A 20,650-nucleotide genomic window follows, 5' to 3' on the forward strand; every position below is an offset into this window, starting at 1 on the left:
GAAGGTAAGGTAGAGTGGCAGACCAAAGTCTAGCTCTATGAGGTCCCTGGGGATATGTATTTGGGAAGGTGGGGGGACCACAACATTAAATAGCAGCCTGGGATGCTGAATTGGGAGGGAGAGAGGCACCAATGACTGACACCTACGAGTAAGAAAACCCATCTCTGTTCCACCGCAAAATCCACTACTTGTCAGTTGAGTGGCCTTGTTAAATAACAATATTCCAAGATGCAGTTTCCTCATCTGTAAAGTAGATTAGAAAGTATGGAATAAGAGAGAGAAAATGATAGCCATTATTAAATTAAGCCAGTCTTTAGTGGTGTCTGTTACATGCAAGGATGGGGATAGATTCTTACATTTGACTAACGCAGGGAGTGTAGAGGTTAACAGTGGGCTTTGCAGGCAGATGTAACTGGGTTAAAATCATGCTATTGCCATTTATTAACTTGGACAAGTCACCTAACATCTCTGAGTCTCATTTCCTCACCTATAAAGGGAGATTCACAATATAGCACCTCCTCAAAAGCTTCTGTGAGGCTTAAGTAAGATAATAAATGTGAAGTTTTGTGCATCCAGAAATAAATATCCAGAAACTGTCAACTGTTGTCATTCTGCTTGTTTTGCAGCTTATAGGGAGTTGACAAAGTACTTTAACACCCATTGTTTTACTTGATCCCCTCCAGGACTCTGAGTGTGGGGCCATTAATTACCCTTGGAAAGGTGAGAACATCAATTGAGATTAAGTGATTTGTCCCCAGTGGTAAGGGACAAGCACCAGGATTAGAACCCAGGTGTTCTGATTCTGATATGGCTTGTGACTTTGGAAGTTCTGAATCTGGTGGGTGACAGAATCTGAGGCTCATCTCAGGATAAGAAAGGGAGTTCCTTAAACGACTGTGAAGAAGTTCATGGGAAAGGGAAGAAAAGGAAGTTAACCATGTTGCTTCCTTCATCCTCTTCCACTCCCATCTATCCTATCGTCATCTGTGGGCCTCCGCAGGCAGTACAAGAGGAAAAATGAACAAATTAACATATACTCTATATCAGATAGTGCCCAGTTCGTGGCAGATAATTAAATCAAGACTACCTGCTAGGAAGTGACTAGCAGGGAAGTCGCTGAGGAAAGGGCGGTTGGGGGTTTAGCCTGAGACCCGAGAGACAAGTAGAAACCAGGTACTGGAACAAGTGTTCAGGTCCGGAAGAGAACAAGCTTGGCAAGCAAAGGAGGCCAGGATGGGTGGGAGAGGGCTGAGGGAGGGAGAGATGCCACGTGAGGAGCGTGAGGAGTAAGGGGCCGGGGCCCAGAGCATTCAGGGCTTCGGGGGCATAGGGAGAAATTTGATATTATCTGTAAATGTCAAGGAAAGCCACTGAGGATTTTAAACGAGGATTGGAATTACATTTCATATTTATTTTTATATTTTCTTTTACATCTTAAAAAGAGCCTCTGGCTATTGGGAACTTTGGTGGAAAGTAAGTTACACTGGGGCAAGAGTCCCTCTAACTTTCTAGCAGACCTTTTCCCATTCAGGGCCTCCATTTCTCTAACAATAAAGGAGGGTGGGTGGGAACGGGGGTCCCACGGAGTCGAAGATGAAGACGATACCCCTCGCAAACAAAGAGTAGTTTACAGCTCTCGTTGGAGCATTTCCACGTTTCCCTTAATACTGATTCCTCGAAATACCCTCGGGGTTAAGGCGGAGAGCCAGCAATCTGCCCGCTTCGAAGATGATTCATCGCCCGGGCACAGCACAGGAGGACTCTCCCTAAGAATCAGGGACGCGTGGCTCCTTCTGTACAGGGCAGCCAATCGCAAGGAGGAAAGCGGCCAGGGGGCAGCACCCTTGCCTGTCCTGGTCACGTCATTGGCTGACAGCCGCGTCGTTCTTCCGCGGTGCCACGTGACTGTGCATGCTGAACTTTCGTTGTTAGAGTCGCCTTCGGCACCTCCCCGCAGCCGGTGCCTTCCCGCTGCTCCCCTGGGCCCCGCCTCCTCCAGGGGCCGGGCGATGGGCGGGCAAGGGGGCTGGCGGGTTACAGGGAGGCCGGCCCCGGGAGTGGGCTGCCTCTGCCCGCGCCACCCTATCCCCTCAGTCCCGCCACGGCAGAGGACGCGCCTTGGATCCTGGTCGCACGGGGCGGCCCAGACTCGAGAGGTGAGGAGAGGGGAGGGACTTGAGACGCGGGGGAGACAGCGGTGCCGGCCTTCCCGTGGTCAGCGGGCCACTCTTGGGGTCGTCCTCGCCTGTGACCCAGGTGTGGTGGGAGGAAGCGCGCACCAGCGGTCGCCGCGGGCCGTCGTGGCGGGGCCGTGAGAGGTGGGTGTGCGTAGGAGTTATTTCCTCTGTCGGCAGGGGCGGAGGCAGGGCCAGCGTCAAAGCCCCACTCCCTCCACCCCGGTGATCCCGACCCAACTCCGACAGCTGAGGGCTGCCCACCCTCCACCCCACACTTCGCGCCGGGTGCCCTAAACCCCGCTGGTAACGGTGTGGCTCTTCCGCCCGAGTCCTCGAACCCAGATATATGGGAGCAGGACCAAGGACATAAGAGCCGCCACCACCACCTTAGATGGGGGAACTGAGGCTTGGGTAGGAGAGAGGACTTGATTACCTTGGTTTTTAAAACCACACACCTGGTTAAGTAGAAATCAGGACCTGTAGTTTTTCGAGACTCATAGACTTAAGTTGAAATTCTTTCACTGGATAGATGGAGACACTGAAAGGACACAGAGGGACAGAGCCTTGCCGAAAATTACACAGCAAGTCATTTGCAGAACTAGGACTTGTACCCAGCTTTACCAAACTCATAGACTATTAGGCTGGGCCCCTCCTTGCACAGATTGGGGACCACGGTGGATTAGACGCATTCAGGACTTAAACTCCTTTCTGGCACTCATTCTAGTACCTTTTTCCTCCTTGTCCCTAAGGCATTTTATGTGAAATCTGGAACTAATGTGATATCCAGTATTGGGTTAAGCAGAAGTTCTTATCTTTGAATGTTGAGTCAAGAAGAAATGGAGAGCCAAAGCTGTTGGCAAGAAATAAGCCCCCTTTTTTTTTTCTTCAGTAATCTCAAGGGACGGAGACTAGTAGCTGTCATTTACTGAGCAAATGCTATGTGCCAGGCGCTGTGCTAGGTATTTTACTTGGGTTAGTTTTAAAACAACACTGCAAGTTGAGTAATGTTATCCCCATTTTACAGGTGAGAAATTAATGCTGAATAAAATGAAATTTTTCAGTCAGTGCCATACAGCTGTTGAACAGTGTAGCTGGGATCTGAATAGAGACCTGTCTGACTCCAGAACATACCTAGTGATTCTCCAAATAGGCCCTCAGCCCACTGACTCAGAATCACCCAGGGAGCAGTCTTGGATCTCATCCCTGGATTTGTCTGAGAATCTGCATTTTAACAGATCTTCATGTTTGATATCATTGTATTGTACTATAATTTGCTGCCTCCTGGAGGAAGATCTGGAGATGACCTATTCAGGGATTTGGCAACTAGATTAGATTCACTAGGGGTCATTTTGAGCATTGATATTACTTTTAATGAGTATAAACCCCCAGGTAGATGATTGCCAGACTAGTTTCTTGACACAAACTTGGTTATGGTGTGTGGGGGTGGAGGGGGAGGAGTAACTGCTTTTTCTTCACCACAGAGCTCTTTTTTTTTTTTAAAGATTTTTTTTAATATATATTTTAAAAATTTATTTATTTTATTCTTTTTTTTTTTTTTTTGGCTGCGTTGGGTCTTCGTTGCTGCATGCGGGCGTTCTCTAGTTGCGGTGAGCAGGGGCTACTCTTCATTGCGATGAGTCGGCTTTTCACTGTGGTGGCTTCTCTCATTGTGGAGCACGGGCTCTAGGCGCACAGGCTTCAGTAGCTGTGGCTCGCGGGCTCTAGAGCGCAGGTTCAGTAGTTGTGGCGCACGGGCTTAGCTGCTCTGCGGCATGTGGGATCTTCCCTGACCAGGGCTCAAACCCATGTCCCCTGCATTGGCAGGCAGATTCTTTCTTTCTTTCCCTCCCTCCCTCCCTCGGGTCTTTGTTGCTGTGTGCGGGCTTTTCTCTAGTTGCAATGAGTGGGGGCTACTCTTTGCTGTGGTGCTGGACTTTTCATTGCAGTGGCTTCTCTTGTTGTGGAGCACGGGCTCTAGGCGCACGGGCTTCAGTAATTGTGGCATGTGGGCTCAGTAGTTGTGGCTCACAGGCTCTAGAGCGCAGGCTCAGTAGTTGTGGCACATGGTCTTAGTTCCTCCACAGCATGTGGGATCTTCCCGGACCAGGGATCGAACCTGTGTCCCCTGCATTGGCAGGCGGATTCTTAACCACTGTGCCGCCAGGGAAGCCCTTTACCACATAGCTCTTAAACTATTATTCGTCCATTCACTCAACAAATATTTGTTAAGCACTTATTAGGTGCTCTACATGTTTCAAGGTACTGGGAATACAACTGTGAACTGTATTAATTATTAAAATTAATAATAGGCTCAGAAATGAGGTGAGCACTTGGCCATAAAATTATTGCTTTGAACTAGCTCCTAAGACCTCTTAGCAAGGAAATAAATTCGGGGGTCATGTGGTATTTTAGAAGAGATCTAAGCTTGGAAATTGGAAGATGAGGATTGAGAATCTGGTCCTACCAGTTAAGCAAGTGACTAAACTTTGATGTTTTTCATACTGGAGAATAGGAATTCATACTCTGATTCTCAGATTTACTGAGGAGGCAAGTGGGAGATGTAGATGAAATCTTTTTTAAAATTTTATTAAAAAAATTTTTTTTTCTTTCTTTTTTGGGTTTTTTTATTTAGATGAAATCTTTTTGAAAGCAGTGAATTACTATGCAAGGAACTATTTAATTATTTTACCATGGTTTTACATTAAGCTATTTTCCTCTTGGGTATTTTATTATTTTGTCTTATATTGGGCTTTATACAAGAAAAAATATATCATAGTGCTTATACTACTGATATAAGCCTTGTGGTGGTTCTTCTTTTTGCATCACAGAAATAAATGGGCATTGTTAATCATTTGTGATAACTGGAAAACAAGGAATACTTTTTTTTGGCTTCATTATATTAACTTGAAACTTCACCTGTTTGTTCATTTCAATAAACATAGATCTGTAACCATACATAGCAAGTGGGAGGGCATTGTGTTAGGTTCTGGGTTATGTAGACACGAGGATGACTTGGTGTCTGCCCTAAAGTGATACTCTCGTTTGAGACACATGTAAACTTGAGTGCTAAATAGTTATGTGTCATATGTTGGGGAAGCATAGCCTAAGAAGTTTCATCCCCCTTCTCCTATGTCATTTGAGGTGGGACTTAAAAGATTATAAAAAGGACCAAGATAGATGGAGATAGAAGGGAAAGACATCCCCGACTGAAGGAACGACATGAGCAAGGACCCCAAAGGGCAAAAGATGCTTATTAGTATTTTCATGGACTGGTGATTGGAACACTGGTGCATGAAAAGAAGCAAGAGAAAGGCAGTTGCAGGCTCATTCACAGAGAGAAGACTATACTAAAGTTATTTGACTATATTTAGTAGGAGGTGGAGAGCCATTGCAGATTTTTGAAGAGTGTATCCAAATGGTTTGATGCCATGTTGTTAACGAATGCTTCTTTTGAAGAAGAGGCAACATGGGATGGTGGTTAAAAACATTGGTCCAATTCAGTGTTTAAGGCTGAAGTATGTCTGTAACTTTCAAATAGTTGAGGGAAAAAAAAAAAACCCAAACAAACCAACCTGAGTGTATGAAGAGTGCAGAAGTAGTGCAGATGTAGCAAAACATTAACAATTGGTATATTGTTAAATAGGTGAATTGTGAATAAGGTGTTCCATGTATCATTCTTTCAACTTTTCTGAATATTTGAAAAGTTTCAAAATAAGCAGTCCAGAGACAGAGAGTAGGTTTGAATCAGACAGGTCTTGATTCTTGTCATGGTTCTACTGCTTATAAGCTGTGTGAGTACTGGAAAATTATTTCCGAACTGTATAGTCCACACCTATTCCAGCCTAGTTTAACTGGAATTTTCCACTTGGGAGAAGAGATTTTTTTTGGTAGATGACTTGTTCACATTAATATTAGGTTCATGCTAAGACTTCTTGGGACTTCTCTGGTGACACAGTGGTTAAGAATCCACCTGCCAATGCAGGGGACACAGGTTCGAGCCCTGGTCCGGGAAGATCCCACATGCCGCAGAGCAACTAAGCCCGTGCGCCACAACTTCTGAGCCTGCGCTTTAGAGCCCACGAGCCACAATTACTGAAGCCTGCGCACCTAGAGCCTGTGCTCCACAGCAAGAGAAGTCACTGCAATGAGAGAAGCCCGCACACCACAGCGAAGAGTAGCCCCCACTCGCTGCAACTAGAGAAAGCCCATGCGCAGCAACGAAGACCCAGTGCAGCCAAAAATACATAAATAAAAATAAATAAATTTATAAAAATAAAAACAATCTTAACTAATTTTTATTCATAAAGGGCAAAAAAGGAAAATATTACTTGCTTGCTTGAAAAAGAATTGAATAACATAACAGACCAGAAGATGTAATAAGATAATGATTGTCAAATGAGTGATACAGTAAGTGATTTTCTCAAAAACCTTCAGCGCCTACGCACTGTCTGCAGATGAAAGTCTACCTTTCTTAACCTGGCATAAAAGCCTTCCAGAATCTCCCCTAGGTACCTTTGCCACTTTCTCTCCCATTGATCTCCCATATGCATCTGGTGCTCTAAACGTATCATACTATTTCTCATTCTTTCCTTCCAATCCCAGAACTATTGCTATTTGTGTTTTCTTCTTCCTCATCCGTTTTCCAAGTCCTTCCCTCATTCTTTCATCTCTGACCCGGACTTCAGATCCCAGGTGAGATATGTTGTTCCCTGGAAGCCTTTCTAAACTGTTCTATCTCTTGCAGATTTCTTCCCTGCTTAGATGCTCTGATTCTAGTAGTTGGCAGCTTCAGTTTTATTTAGCAGTGAGTTGTGGCATACATACATAGAGCAGAGCATGAATATGGAACCGTTATGTTTCAGAGGCAGACTTCACCAGTCTCTGAACACTGTTGCCTTCCAAAAAGGCATTTCAGTTTCACAAATTGCAAAACTGTTTCATATGCACTGTTGGTTAAAATTATATGCTGTAATTACTTACCAAAAGTAGACATTGTTTCTCTTATATCTGCAAAATTTCAAAAAGAAGTTGGCTGACCGCTGTCAGGCTTACATAGAAGGGATATCCCTCTCTTTTAGTTCAGTTCTCTTAGACTCTCAGTAATTCACACGGGAAACAGTGCCAGTGCTGCTGTTTAGTCACCAGGATAAGACAGCTTTCTAAGTAGTCACACTGCATGTGCCTAATTAAAGTAGAAAGTACAGAAATGTTTTTCCTTTTTGTGTTGCCTGAACTGCCATTATACTTTAATATATGAATATGTAAATGTATTTTTCAAATGTTTTGTTGGTTTTTTTCCTCCAGTTCCTGCAAGGTAATGTGGAAGGTTCAAGTGTTTTCTTCTTGAACCTTTCTTTTCTTCACTCTCAATTATCAGTGTTGATAAAGGGAGAAACTACCCTAGATGATAAAGGAGAATCCTATTTTACTGAATTTCATGGAATATATAGTATGTATTCCAACTTTCTGAAAATGGGAGTCTGGCTATAGACTGTATTTCAAGGATAAACACTGTAACTTCATTTTTCATGAAGCAATTGGTGAATACTGTAATTGAAAGCAGTAACAGGCCTGGGGGAATGAGAGGATTTTTGTGCAGAAAGGGATACTTGAAAAATTTGTTCCAGAGTAGATAGTCCCACCTGAAAATAAATATTGCTTTGCATCCTACTTTTTCTGTATTTCAGTTATTTGTTTAGCATATATTTTCATTACTATTTTCGAAAGCATATACTTGGACACTTCAGGGGATACAAAGATGAAACAGGATGGAGCTTGCTCTCAAGGAGCTTAATTTGTATGGAGGTCATACCTACAATTTAGTTTAAGATAATTTTTAATGTAGTTTTATATTGTTTGGGGTTTTAAAATAGGCTTGAAAAAAGGGGAAAAAAGTAGTTTTGAGGAGAATTTTAGGGGGTGACTAGGATCAGTAAAAGACTATAGATGGTTTTTGGATTCAGACTGATGGCTAAATCATTTCCACTTCTAGGACTGTTTGTGAGTGAATACCTAAGTTTTTGAGAGCTGGAGATGGAAAAGGACTATGGCCATGAGTATAGAGAAAGGAGAGTTGGGCACGAGTTTGTAGATGTCAGTGCTAGGTCATTTTGGGTAGCAGGTAGGTGAAACTGGGATGTGTAGGATAACTGAATTTCAAAGTGTTTAGAAGTACCTGAAGTTAGAGAAAGCTAATTAGGTAGGTGATAGGAATAGTAACATGCTCAAAAAAAGCTATTCTTGGAGTCTTAAAATCTGGATTTTATTATCTGGCTCAGTCACTTACACAAGCTAAATGAATTACTAAATTGGTCAAGACATTTCACTTTATTATGATCTATCTATATCTTTATATTTAAAGTGGGTTTCTTATAGACAGCATATAGTTGGGTCTTATTTTTTAAATCTTATCTGGCAATCTGTTTAATTGGCATATTTAGACAATTCACATTTTAAAAATATTTATTTATTTTATTTATTTTATTTTTGGCTGTGTTGGGTTTTCGTTGCTGCACGCGGGCTTTCTCTAGTTGCGGCGAGCAGGGGCTACTCTTTGTTGCAGTGCACGGGCTTTTCATTGCGGTGGCTTCTCTTGTTGCGGAGCACGGGCTCTAGGCGCACAGGCTTTAGTAGTTGCAGCACGCGGGCTTCAGTAGTTGTGGCTCGTGGGCTCTAGAGCGCAGGCTCGGTAGTTGCGGCACACGGGCTTAGTTGCTCCGTGGCATGTGGGATCTTCCCGGACCAGGGATTGAACCTGTGTCCCCTGCGTTGGCAGGCAGATTCCCAACCACTGTGCCACCAGGGAAGCCCCGACTATTCACATTTAATGTGATTTTTTTTAAAAAAAAATGTTTGGATTAAATTCTACCATCTTGCTAGCCGTTTTCAATGTGTTCTACCTGTTTTAGGTCTCATTCTTCTTTTGGGTTAATTGAGAATTTTTTATGATTCTATTTTGTCTCCAGAATTAGCTTATTATTTATATCTTAAAAAAATTTATTGCTTACCCTTGAGTTTACAATGTACATCTTTAATCAGAGCCTACTTTCAAATAGTATTATATTACTTCATATATAGTATAAGACTTTACAATTCTTAATTCCCCCTACCATTCTTTGTGCTCTTGTTTTGTGCATTTTATTTTGCATGTGCTGTAAAAATGCATTTCTATTTTTGCTTTAGACAGTTATTTTTTTTAGAGCAACTAAAGATTTTTTTAGTTAAAAATAAATCTTGTTTTCATTTGTTCCATTTCTTAGACTTTATTTGTTGTGTACTGTGTAGACCTGAGTTTTTGTCTGGTGTGTGTAGTGTGTGTGTGTATGTGTGTGTAGTAGTGCTGGTCTGCTGGCAATAAATTCTCTTAGTGTTGGTCTGAGAAAGTTTTTATTTCTTCTTCATCCTTCAAAAAATATTTTCTCTGGGGATAGAATTCTGGGTTGACAGTTATATTTCTGTGATAAAGGTATCACTCCATCTTCTGGCTTGTATGGTTTCCAATAAGAAGTCTGCTGTAATTCATATCTTTGTTCCTGTGTATGTAGTGTGGTTTTTTTTTTTCCCCCTTTGGCTGTCTTTAGAATTTTATCTTTGTCTTTTGTTTTCAGCAGTTCAAATATGACGTGTAGGTATGTGGTGCTGTGTTGTTTTGGTTTGGTTTTGTATTTGTCCTTCTTGGTATTCTCAGAGACTCTTGGATCTATAGTTTGGTATCTGTCATTAATTTTGGAAAATTCTTGGCTATTATGTCTTCAAATATTCCTTCCACCCATTCTCTGTCTTCTCTTTTTGGGATTCTAATTATGCATAAGTTAGATTGTTTAATACATCCCACAGCTCTTGGATGTTCTCTTAAATTATTATTTTTCATTTTTTAAAAAATTCTGTTTTTCTCTTTCTGTTTTAGTTTGGGTAATTTCTATCAACCTATCTTCAATTTCATCGATTCTCTCTTTGGCTCTGTCAGGTTTGATGGTCCTGTCAGAGGCATTCTTTATCTCTGTTACCACGTTTTTCACTTTTAGTATTACATTTCAGTTCTTTCTTACAGTTTCCATCACCCTGTTGCACTTTCTAGTATTAATTTTTATCTTTTTCCTTTCTAGCTAGCTGCCATATAGGGCAAGATTTGAATTTTGTTAGTTTCTTCTTATGCCTCTTTTAGGTTTGGAAAAGCCTTTTGGCCCAGAACTCACTAAGAACTATTCCAAAATAGAAGGACATAAGGAATGCACTCAAACTAGCTTGGCCTGAAAGTAGGAAGTGAGAAGAGAGTTATAGACCAGTTGCATTGAGGAATGAAGAGCTGCTGTGTGTATTCACCAATCTAATTGACTTGCCCAGGGTAAGTGGTCATCTAAATCTGTTCTTTTCTTCCTTATCTATTTAACAAGACCATCAATGTAACTACTGTTTTACTCTTGTTCAGTGGGATGACCAGCTATAGCCCTTTTATCCTAAACAAAATTAACGTGGGTTACTTTTACAAATATTGTGTTCTTGAATAGGTCATGGGTCCTGGAGTATGGCATCTTGGCAATATTAGGCTTATAGAACCTCACGAGGGCTTATCTTTCTGTCACTTCTGAGACAGGAAACTACCTGAGTCCTTTGTCTAATATATTTTATCTCTTATTGGCCACAGTCATAAATTTGTTTGTTCATTTATTATTTCCTTCATTCAAACATTTTGTAAGCATGCTATCTCAGAGTTACCATACATTGTTGATGATTACAATGATGAACAAGATGTCCTTTCCTCCTGGACCTGGAGAGACTTTTCCTTAACTAATACAAAAGTATGGTTAGTACTGTAATGGAGGCATGAAGTGCTATGAGACACAGATTCATTTGGGCTGGGGTCAGTGCTTTGAAGAAGAGATAGCATTTTAACTGGGTTTTAAAAATGATTGGGGTCTTGATAGAGAGTTGGATGGCCATTCTAAGCTAAGCAAACAGCCAACGCAAAGCCACTGATTTGTGAAATATTTGGCAGTTTACACTCTGTTCCTCTGAAGGTCTGTTTCTTTTTCCTTCTCTTTTACTCTTATTACAAGACTTATTTTTTGTTGTCCCTCCTGTCTTTTTGCTTATTTTTACCTTCTTTGTTTTCCTGTAGTTCTTAGTGGTAGGTCTTATGGCAGTAGTTTTATAGTTTAGGACCCAGAGATGCAGGATCACCTGGATCTCCTCCTAGTTGAAGTGTTGGGCAACATTATTCCTCCATTCAGCTTATGTTTTAGAGTGTATACTTAGGATAGTAAAGCGAATCTTTCTTTGCACGAATATAGATCCTGCCCATAGAGCAGACATGACTCTATACTAGAACAAAGTAGAATAGAACAAAACCTTTCAGAGATCAGACACTTGCCCCATCAGCCTACTCCATGCTGTTGATGTTTGTTTCCTTCAACAGTCTCTTATCAGCTTCTCTCTTTTCTTTCCTACCAAACCAGAGCACGTTGTTCAAAGACACAAATGCATTCTGTGCTAGTTTTTTTTTTTTTTTCTCAAAACATATCTTTACTCTGTCACTCACATTTTCTTTCTGTTTATTTTCAACAACTAGTAGGTTATCTTAAAAGGGACCCACCCACTGAAAAAACAAAAACAAAAACAAAAAAAACATCTTCCTTGTTTCAGGGACTTTTGCAGGTAAGGTAGGTGTCAAGGTTTGAGACCAGATCCTCTTTTGCAGTATTCGTGGGAGTGAAAAATCTGAAAATAAGACTGTTAGTAGCATATAGAAAGGAGGAGACAGGCTACCCCAATACCGTTTCTGGAGAAAAAAATTTCAGGGGGAGCCAGGCAGAGATGGAGAAGAATCCTTGATAGTTTATACTTTTGGGAAGTCCTGTACTCAGTGAGTTATTTGCTTTAACTTGGTCTGATTCTTTTTTCCTGGATCAAGACAAATGAGGCTCAACTAAGGAAAGTGAATATAAGATACTACCCCCAAGTGAACTTCTCTTAACTCTCATGAATGGCAAGTAGGACTGTTAAAATGTGTGAGTACTGAGAATTACTTAATCAGTTAACCCTCGTATTTTCTCTGGGGTAGGAGGCTGAAACATCTATCTCCAGAAATGTCTTTGAAAAATAAAGAGCAAGATGACCAATACAGTCCGCCATCTAGGATCCATCTGGAGCATGAAGAGGAATCATGTAATGACTTCCAGCAATTTGAGACCAATGATCAATGCAGACCTTATCCTAGGATCCATTTGGAGCCTCAAGAGAAACCGGATACTAACTTCAAGCAATTTGTCATCAAAAAACTAGAGAAGAGTTGCCAGTGCAGTTCAACCAAAGCCAGAAATATCATTTTTGGCTTCCTTCCTGTTTTGCAGTGGCTCCCAAAATATAATCTGAAGAAAAACATTTTAGGAGATGTGATGTCTGGCTTGATTGTGGGCATCTTATTGGTGCCTCAATCCATTGCTTATTCTCTCCTGGCTGGCCAAGAACCTGTCTATGGTCTGTACACATCTTTTTTTGCCAGCTTCATTTATTTCCTATTGGGTACCTCCCGTCACATTTCTGTGGGCATTTTTGGAGTACTGTGCCTTATGATTGGTGAAGTAGTTGACCGAGAACTATACAAAGCTGGCTATGACACTGCCCATGTTGCTCCTTCTTTAGGAGTGGTTTCAAATGAGAGCACATTATTAAGCCAGACATCAGGCAAGATATGTGACAAAAGCTGCTATGCAATTATAGTTGGCAGCACTGTAACCTTTATGGCTGGAGTTTATCAGGTAAGAAACAGTGGAATAAGTGGTTGTTTCTGGCAAAAGAAATTACTATGCATGAAATCTCAGATCTGTAAGGGAACTTAGCAATCATAATAATTAAAGCTATCATTTATTGAACGCTCAGGATATGGAAGAGGTAGAGCCAAAATTTAAACCCTGGTTTGACTCCACAGGTAAGATAAGGCTGCTTCTATTTTCTCAACCCTAGGCAGCCTCTTAACCAATGAATTTCAGTCAGCCAGAATTTAATTATTTGATTGTAAAAATTCAGACCAGAAGGGGACCTCAGACCACCTAGTACAACTTCTTAATTTTGTATGTCGAGAACTATCAGATTTGCTTGATGTTATTTGTGGTTGGTTATTGGCGGAGTCAGCACTAGCAGGGAAGAGGGCAATAGAATGGGGGTTGGGAGAGGAAGAGTGCAAGAGTTTTTCAAACTACAGATGACTTCCCCCCTTGTTTTAGAATTGCTGCTCTAATGAGTGACTCTCACTAAAGATAGTAGTTTTCTTGGACTGCTGGGAAGGGAAGAAGTTGGGGACCACTATTTCATGCTATCAGCCAGGAGAAGGATTAGAAATGAAATTCTTTTGGGTCTCCCATAGAATCCACTAATCTGCCATTTTCATTATGCCTCTGCCTTTTGGCATTCAGGAGTCAGTGCCAACATTAAACCTCTTCTCTGTTACAGACATGTGGAACCAATATAGGAGGGGGAAGAGTAGCTCACTTTATTAGGTGCTTGGACAGAAGGAGAGGGAGAAGGGGCTGGTGTGCAGAAGAGTTGTGCTCCTCAGAGTTCATTTTTGCTTTTTTGTTAGTATGCCTCACCGAGAACGAGGAAGGGTGAATAGAATTCTGAGAAATTATTGGGAAGAGGAAAAAGAAAGAAATAAAATGTTATATCTTTGAGGATATATAATTAACATGGGAGGCAGTATAGCGTAAGCACATATGCATTGGCTGAAAATAGTTTCTCAGTTTGAAGTTAGATTAAAGAATTCTATAATAATTTTTAAAGTGTGATTCTATTTTGATGTGAATCTAGTTTTTTGTTTTATCAGTTAAAACTTTACTTTTACGGTAATGATACGTAATTTAAAGAAAAATACATGTTTTTTAAATTAGAATTTTTCCAACTTGTGTTTTTATGATTTCTCATGGATCCTTTTTTTTTTTTAACATCTTTTTTTTTTTAAGCAGATGTTCATTTTTAATTATTATTTATTTATTTATTTTATTTTTTTGGCTGTGTTGGGTCTTCGTTTCTGTGCGAGGGCTTTCTCCAGTTGTGGCAAGCGGGGGCCACTCTTCATTGCGGTGCGCGGGCCTCTCACTATCACGGCCTCTCTTGTTGCGGAGCACAGGCTCCAGACGCGCAGGCTCAGTAGTTGTGGCTCACGGGCCTAGTTGCTCCACGGCATGTCGGATCTTCCCAAACCAGGGCTTGAACCCATGTCCCCTGCATCGGCAGGCAGATTCTCAACCACTGCGCCACCAGGGAAGCCCTCTCATGGATCCTTGAGAAATTTTTTCTTTTTCAAAGCGATCTGAACCTTATTCAAGTTTAAGAAACATTGTGCAAGAAGGTAGGAATCCTAAGCTCTTGTCTGGGCTAGTCAGTAACACTGTGACCTTGGGCAAGTTGCTTAGCCCTCTGAGTGTCAGTAAAATGAGCCCTCTCTTTGTAAAATGAGAGGATTGATAAATGATTGTGGTTTTTTTTCTAGCTCTGACATTCTGTGGTGCTCTGATGGTATGTCTCCACACAAAGAAATACCAGGGGAATACAGGATTTAGAAGCTCTTTTCCATTTATATTTAACACTTGTATATCCTTCCTTCCAGGTAGCGATGGGCTTCTTTCAAGTGGGCTTTGTTTCAGTCTACCTCTCAGATGCCTTGCTGAGTGGATTTGTCACTGGTGCCTCCTTCACAGTTCTTACATCTCAGGCCAAGTATCTCCTTGGACTCAGCCTTCCTCGGAGTAGTGGCGTGGGATCACTCATCACTACTTGGATACATATCTTCAGAAACATCCATAAGACCAATATCTGTGATCTCATCACCAGCCTTTTGTGCCTTTTGGTTCTTTTGCCAACCAAAGAACTCAATGAGCGCTTCAAGTCCAAACTTAAGGCACCTATTCCTACTGAACTCTTTGTTGTTGTGGTAGCCACATTAGCCTCTCATTTTGGAAAACTAAATGAGAAATACAATACCAGTATTGCTGGACATATTCCCACTGGGTTTATGCCACCCAAAGCACCGGACTGGAACTTAATTCCTAATGTGGCTGTAGATGCAATAGCTATTTCTATCATTGGGTTCGCTATTACTGTATCACTTTCTGAGATGTTTGCCAAGAAACATGGCTACACAGTCAAAGCTAATCAGGAAATGTATGCCATCGGCTTTTGCAATATCATTCCTTCCTTCTTCCACTGCTTTGCTACTAGTGCAGCTCTTGCAAAGACATTGGTTAAAGAATCCACAGGCTGTCAAAGTCAGCTTTCTGGTGTGGTGACAGCTCTGGTTCTTTTGTTGGTCCTCTTGGTAATAGCTCCTTTATTCTATTCCCTTCAGAAAAGTGTCCTTGGTGTTATCACTATTGTAAATCTCCGGGGAGCCCTACGTAAATTTAAGGATCTGCCCGAGATGTGGAGGATTAGCAGAATGGATACAGTTATCTGGTTTGTTACTATGCTGTCCTCTGCACTGATAAGTACTGAAATAGGCCTGCTTGTTGGGGTTTGTTTTTCTATGTTTTGTGTCATCCTCCGCACTCAGAAGCCAACGACTTCATTGCTTGGTGTGGTGGAAGAGTCTGAAATCTTTGAATCCATGTCTACCTATAAGAACCTTCAGGCTAAGTCAGGCATCAAGATTTTCCGCTTTGTAGCCCCTCTCTACTACATAAACAAAGAATATTTTAAATCTTCCTTATACAAAAAAACTCTCAACCCAGTCTTAGTAAAGGCAGCTCAGAAGAAGGCAGCAAAGAAAAAGATCAAAAAGGAAACAGCAACTCTCAGTGGAATCCAGGATGATGTTTCAGTGCAACTTTCCCATGATCCCTTAGAGTTCCATACCATAGTGGTTGACTGTAGTGCAATGCAGTTTTTAGATACAGCAGGGATCCATACACTGAAAGAAGTTCGCAGAGATTATGAAGCCATTGGCATCCAGGTTCTGCTGGCTCAGTGCAACCCCTCTGTGAGGGATTCCCTGGCCCGGGGAGAGTATTGCAAAAAGGAAGAAGAAAACCTTCTCTTTTATAGTGTATATGAAGCAATGACTTTTGCAGAAGACTCTCAAAATCAGAAGGATATATATGTTCCCAATGGTCTGAGTTTTTCCAGTGACTGATTGAGAAAGTAAATAGAAGGAAGAATACTGTCTAGCCCCAGAGGTTAAAATTTCAAGTTCTTTAACATTTTATACTGTGGAACTGGAAATTGTTGCACACTAGAAATTTTAACCTTTTGGCTCGACAGAATTCTTCCTTTGAAGCTGATGGCCTTTGTAGATACACAGATGGCAGCAGAGCTTTTAGTTAGGCAGAATCAAAAAGAAGAAAATATTGTGGTTTTCAGCTTTCTTGCAAATATGAGATATTCTTGGAATTAAATAAATATCTATTGAATTGAACTGTAAAGTAGCCCCAAAACTTAATTACCATCCTGTTTTAGGAGATTTGCATCTGGACTGTTCCTTCTCCAGTAGGTAAAGGGGTAAAGCTGGCATTTACATGAGAAGTGCTGGAGCCTGTTTGGCATGGCTCTTTGGAGAGGGAGTAGAAAGGAAGTAGGGAGAGAATGTTGTGTCTGCTCTCCTAACAGCAGGTCAAGAGGCTTCTGGGGTGCGGGGTAGTAACTAGACAAGCTTGTTCTCACTTGTAATTCTCTATTCCCTGTCTTTGCCCCCCAGATGGCAGTTGGATCTCTGGCTTTTAATAAGAGAGCAGCATTCCTCTCAGGCACAGTCTTATCAGGAGTCTGATGGCTGAGCAGGTTTGTGAAATCCTACCAGCTAGCCCCATATTATACAGAATGCTCTTGGTGATACATTTGATGTTTTTAGTCAGCCTTTTTGTTTAGGGTAAGTAGGTAAGAAAAAAAGAGCTCTTCATAATCAGCCAACATAATGAGAATCCTCTCTGTCTCTTCTGTGATCCCTATCTGTCCCTGTTTCTGAGTATTTCTCTACCATTAAGTTCTGTTTTAACTTTCAGTCATTTAGTGTGTTACCCATGGAATCTGTCCTAAACTGCTATGTCTGATTACCAGTGAGTGACAAGTTTGCCAGATAAAAGGCAAAATGCGAACTCAGCAATTTTATGTAGTCTTTTAAATGAGCTTGAGGCAAACTGTTCAGGACAAATTACAAAAAGGAATGATTGACAGCTTCCCTTAAGACTTTTATTTAGCAGTGAATTTTTTTTTCTTTCCCATTGTATTTTAGCAAGGGTCAGCTGGAAATTGACAGTCTTTCTCATATTTGAGAAGCAGCTGTTCATCTTTACTCTGCAAGAAAAATTTATTATAACCAATGGAAAAGAATGCATAGAAGTGATAAGAGTGCTTCCAAAAGAACATGAATAATTGTAGATGTTTTAGTGAAACAAAGCTAATGCTTACTGCCATGCACCCTATTGATGTACAATAAATATTGATGACAGTGACAGCATTTAACTCTTTAGGCCACCTCAAACTATTATGTAAGAGAATTTAGAAGCATCACATTTATACAACCTAAGTTCTGTGGGTGTATTATTTATGATAGCTGGTCACAGGTTGTGGCCCAGAAACACTTCCTTTTGAAAAGCAAGTATGTCTGACATTGAAAGCTTATAGTTCTGTATCTGTACTTTTAAGGGCAAGGAAGAAAAAAAACAGGTTTTCCAAAGTTAGGACTAGGAGACTAGTTGATGTAAAATTGAAACATTTAGCACACCATTTTAAACAAACAAGATAAAAATTGCAAAAGTGCAAAATCATTTTTAACCCATTCCTACATTCTAAACAGTTTAAATATTTATAAGAAGCAAAGCCTATGTGTAGGGCACCTATTGGAGTGGAAGACTTTGAACCATCTTTCTTGTTGGCTCCGTAAACTGCAAGTGTTGCTTTTCTTTTGGTAGAGCTCTGCCCATCAGTTTACATGAAAAATGCCTTTCTGTTATTAAAACAAAGCAGTTTCTTAGGAGCTAGATTTCTGTCTTTGAGATGATTGACATCATGATTAAATGTAATAGTGTCCTGAGTTTTAACATCCTTTTAGAACTTAAGTCTAGAATTTCAGAAATGTTAACTGCTGTTTGTATTCGTGTCCTTTGCTTATTGTTTGTAGCCAGTATTTGCTGTTTCTCTCCAGTCTTATGAATAGTAATAGTAAAATCAGAGTGTCTTGGTTGTCATTTGTTTTCAGCCCCTCTTGTACCTCCCCAAGCCAGATTTGAATCCAGATCATTGTAGATATCTAATGCCATGTGACAGAGTAATGAGTACATGTTCAAGACGACTCTATAATTTAGCAAACCCTACCACAGCAAAAAAAAAAAAAAAAAAAAAAAAAGCCCATAGAATTTGGAAAATCTCTTAAAAGAACAGAGTAACAGGGTTTGTCTTTTACCTGCCATTTCTGTCCATAACGTGGATATAAGCAATTCTGGAACTTTATGCAGTTAGCAGATTCTTGAATTGTGTTCTGGTTTGTTCTTCTCCCACCTACCCAAACAAACAAGAGATTCTGCTTTTGAAAGCCATTTGTAAAGATATTTAAGGTATCACTAGAATTTAAATCTTACCTTCTCTGCTTGGTTTGAAGTCTGCCTATACTTACATGTTAAGGTTTTTTGATTGCTGGTATTTAAAGGAATCAAACCTGAAACCAAAATCTAATTCACCAATAAAACTAATATTTTTCGTTTGCTTTCTTACTCAAGGGTTTGGACTTTAATTCATTAGGCGCTATTTTACACACTTTACTGATACGAAGATATCATGCTTACTCTAAACTTCAGAGTCTAAATGAAGCATATTTGCATTGCTTATTGATAACTGTATAAAATTCTGAATATCTTAAAATGGTCATTTAATTGAAATATGTGTACACTCTTGATGGTTAAAACAACCAGAGGGGTGGAGTGGGCCAATGCACAGAGAGACTAAGGGTAACATTCAAGAGAGAGATGAAGGGAATAGACCATTGAAAAGACTATCTCTGACCAAACAAGGGATAAAAGAGAGGGACTCAGTTGAATAGGATCCAATCCCTGGTTAGCCACGCACAACAGTAGGAAGACCAGGATTAAGAGCCACACCTTAGTTTGAGAGCAAGCTCAGAACTGGATTCTGCTTCCAGAAGGGGAGGGCACAGATTCACCAAAGCTGAAAGAGCTGGTAGCCAAGGTTGGGGCCAAAGCCTGGGATGACCTACTCCAGAGCACTAGACTGAGTGACTGTAGCCTCTGATGGTAGTAAAATTGACAGATGCCTAGTTGACTTTTTTTTTTTTTTTTGAAAGAAGGATCAAAGGAAAACACAATTTGGATATCCTGACTTAGCTTTTAAACGTCAGTAGACTGAAGCCAAAATTTGTTGGTAAATTTACAGCATGGTAAATGGTGATCTTTGAACTGTGTCAGGGTGTCAGATGAGTTCATTAGGCTATTCTAATGCTAATGACCACATTTTAACAAGAACAGTAATTCTCTGCATGAGTATTCTCTTAGTAATTTGTCATTTAAGATCACACAGTCTGGGTGTTAGCCCGGATCTTAATATAATAGTAAGAAAAGTGTTACAGTGAATTTCTTGGGAACTTAAATTGAGCCTAGAAGTTATAATGATAATAAATTCAAGCTTTGTGATCCTTATTAATGTTCTTAATGAATTGTTTTCCTCTATGTATTGCTATAGATGAGCCATAACATCAATGTAGACAATACCTCAAATACTTCCTGAGGACCTATGCAGGAGTCTAGGGCCCTGGGCCAGGTGCTGGGACTACAGTACTAAATCCAGTAGGTGGGCTATATGCTAACTCTTTTAGTAACACATGGCGACACTTGGAGGTGCTTTATGGAGGGGCTAAGCTGAGCCTGGACTGAGGTCTGAGCAGGAGGCAGGCAGCTGAGGCAAACAAGGATGCCCCTGGTCTACTCAAGGAATGATTGCACAGTGACAAGGTAAGAATCCTATCCATAGGATTTAGACTTTGCTTAATTTTTCTGTTCTTTAATGTTTCTCTTTCTTTTTCTTCTACTGTTTTATCTGTTCTAGTGATGCCTTATTTGAAACTGGGCTTTAAGAACTGCAAAAAGGAAGAAATTGAATCTAGAAGGCTTTTAGGCTCTGAACTAATTTGGCTTTTTTTTTCTTTTTTTGGTGTAAGGATTTTAGATAATCATGAGTGGGATCATTCATTTGAGTGCTAATAACAAGAATGAAAATTATAATGCAATAGGCCAAAATAATATACCAGCTAGTTTGTTATCATAGCCTATTATTAAAGTAAAATACTATTGAAATACTATAGGTATACAATTATAGGTGTTTTTTTTTTTGAATGTTAGTAACTTTAGAAATGGAGAATTTAGATGTAGGAGTGGGGGAAATTTATTTTTATAAGGTTATTTTTATCCTGAGAAGGACTATTTTTTTAAAAAGTGTTTTGCACCTGAAATTTTAAAGTAAACATGTTAAATACAGTT

At 40.4% G+C, this 20,650-nt stretch overlaps 1 protein-coding gene across 3 annotated transcripts; it reads left to right on the plus strand.

Annotated features, from left to right (window-relative positions):
* Positions 1 to 1,953: 1,953 nt before the first annotated feature.
* SLC26A2 (solute carrier family 26 member 2) lies at positions 1,954 to 20,424 on the plus strand. 3 transcript variants are annotated; one of them, XM_059917478.1, is made up of 4 exons: positions 2,080 to 2,156; positions 10,342 to 10,521; positions 12,238 to 12,934; positions 14,782 to 20,424. In XM_059917478.1, exons 3-4 carry the CDS (start codon positions 12,263 to 12,265, stop codon positions 16,300 to 16,302), a joined length of 2,193 nt encoding a protein of 730 aa, XP_059773461.1. In that variant the 5' UTR covers positions 2,080 to 2,156; positions 10,342 to 10,521; positions 12,238 to 12,262; the 3' UTR covers positions 16,303 to 20,424. The 3 variants fall into 3 exon arrangements, with proteins under 3 accessions (XP_059773462.1, XP_059773461.1, XP_059773460.1); XM_059917477.1 differs by lacking the exon at positions 2,080 to 2,156 and adding an exon at positions 2,189 to 2,318; XM_059917479.1 differs by lacking the exon at positions 10,342 to 10,521 and having other exon boundaries at positions 1,954 to 2,156.
* Positions 20,425 to 20,650: the final 226 nt, after the last annotated feature.

Source organism: Balaenoptera ricei, chromosome 3, assembly GCF_028023285.1.
Source record: "Balaenoptera ricei isolate mBalRic1 chromosome 3, mBalRic1.hap2, whole genome shotgun sequence".
Classification (NCBI taxonomy): domain Eukaryota; kingdom Metazoa; phylum Chordata; class Mammalia; order Artiodactyla; family Balaenopteridae; genus Balaenoptera; species Balaenoptera ricei.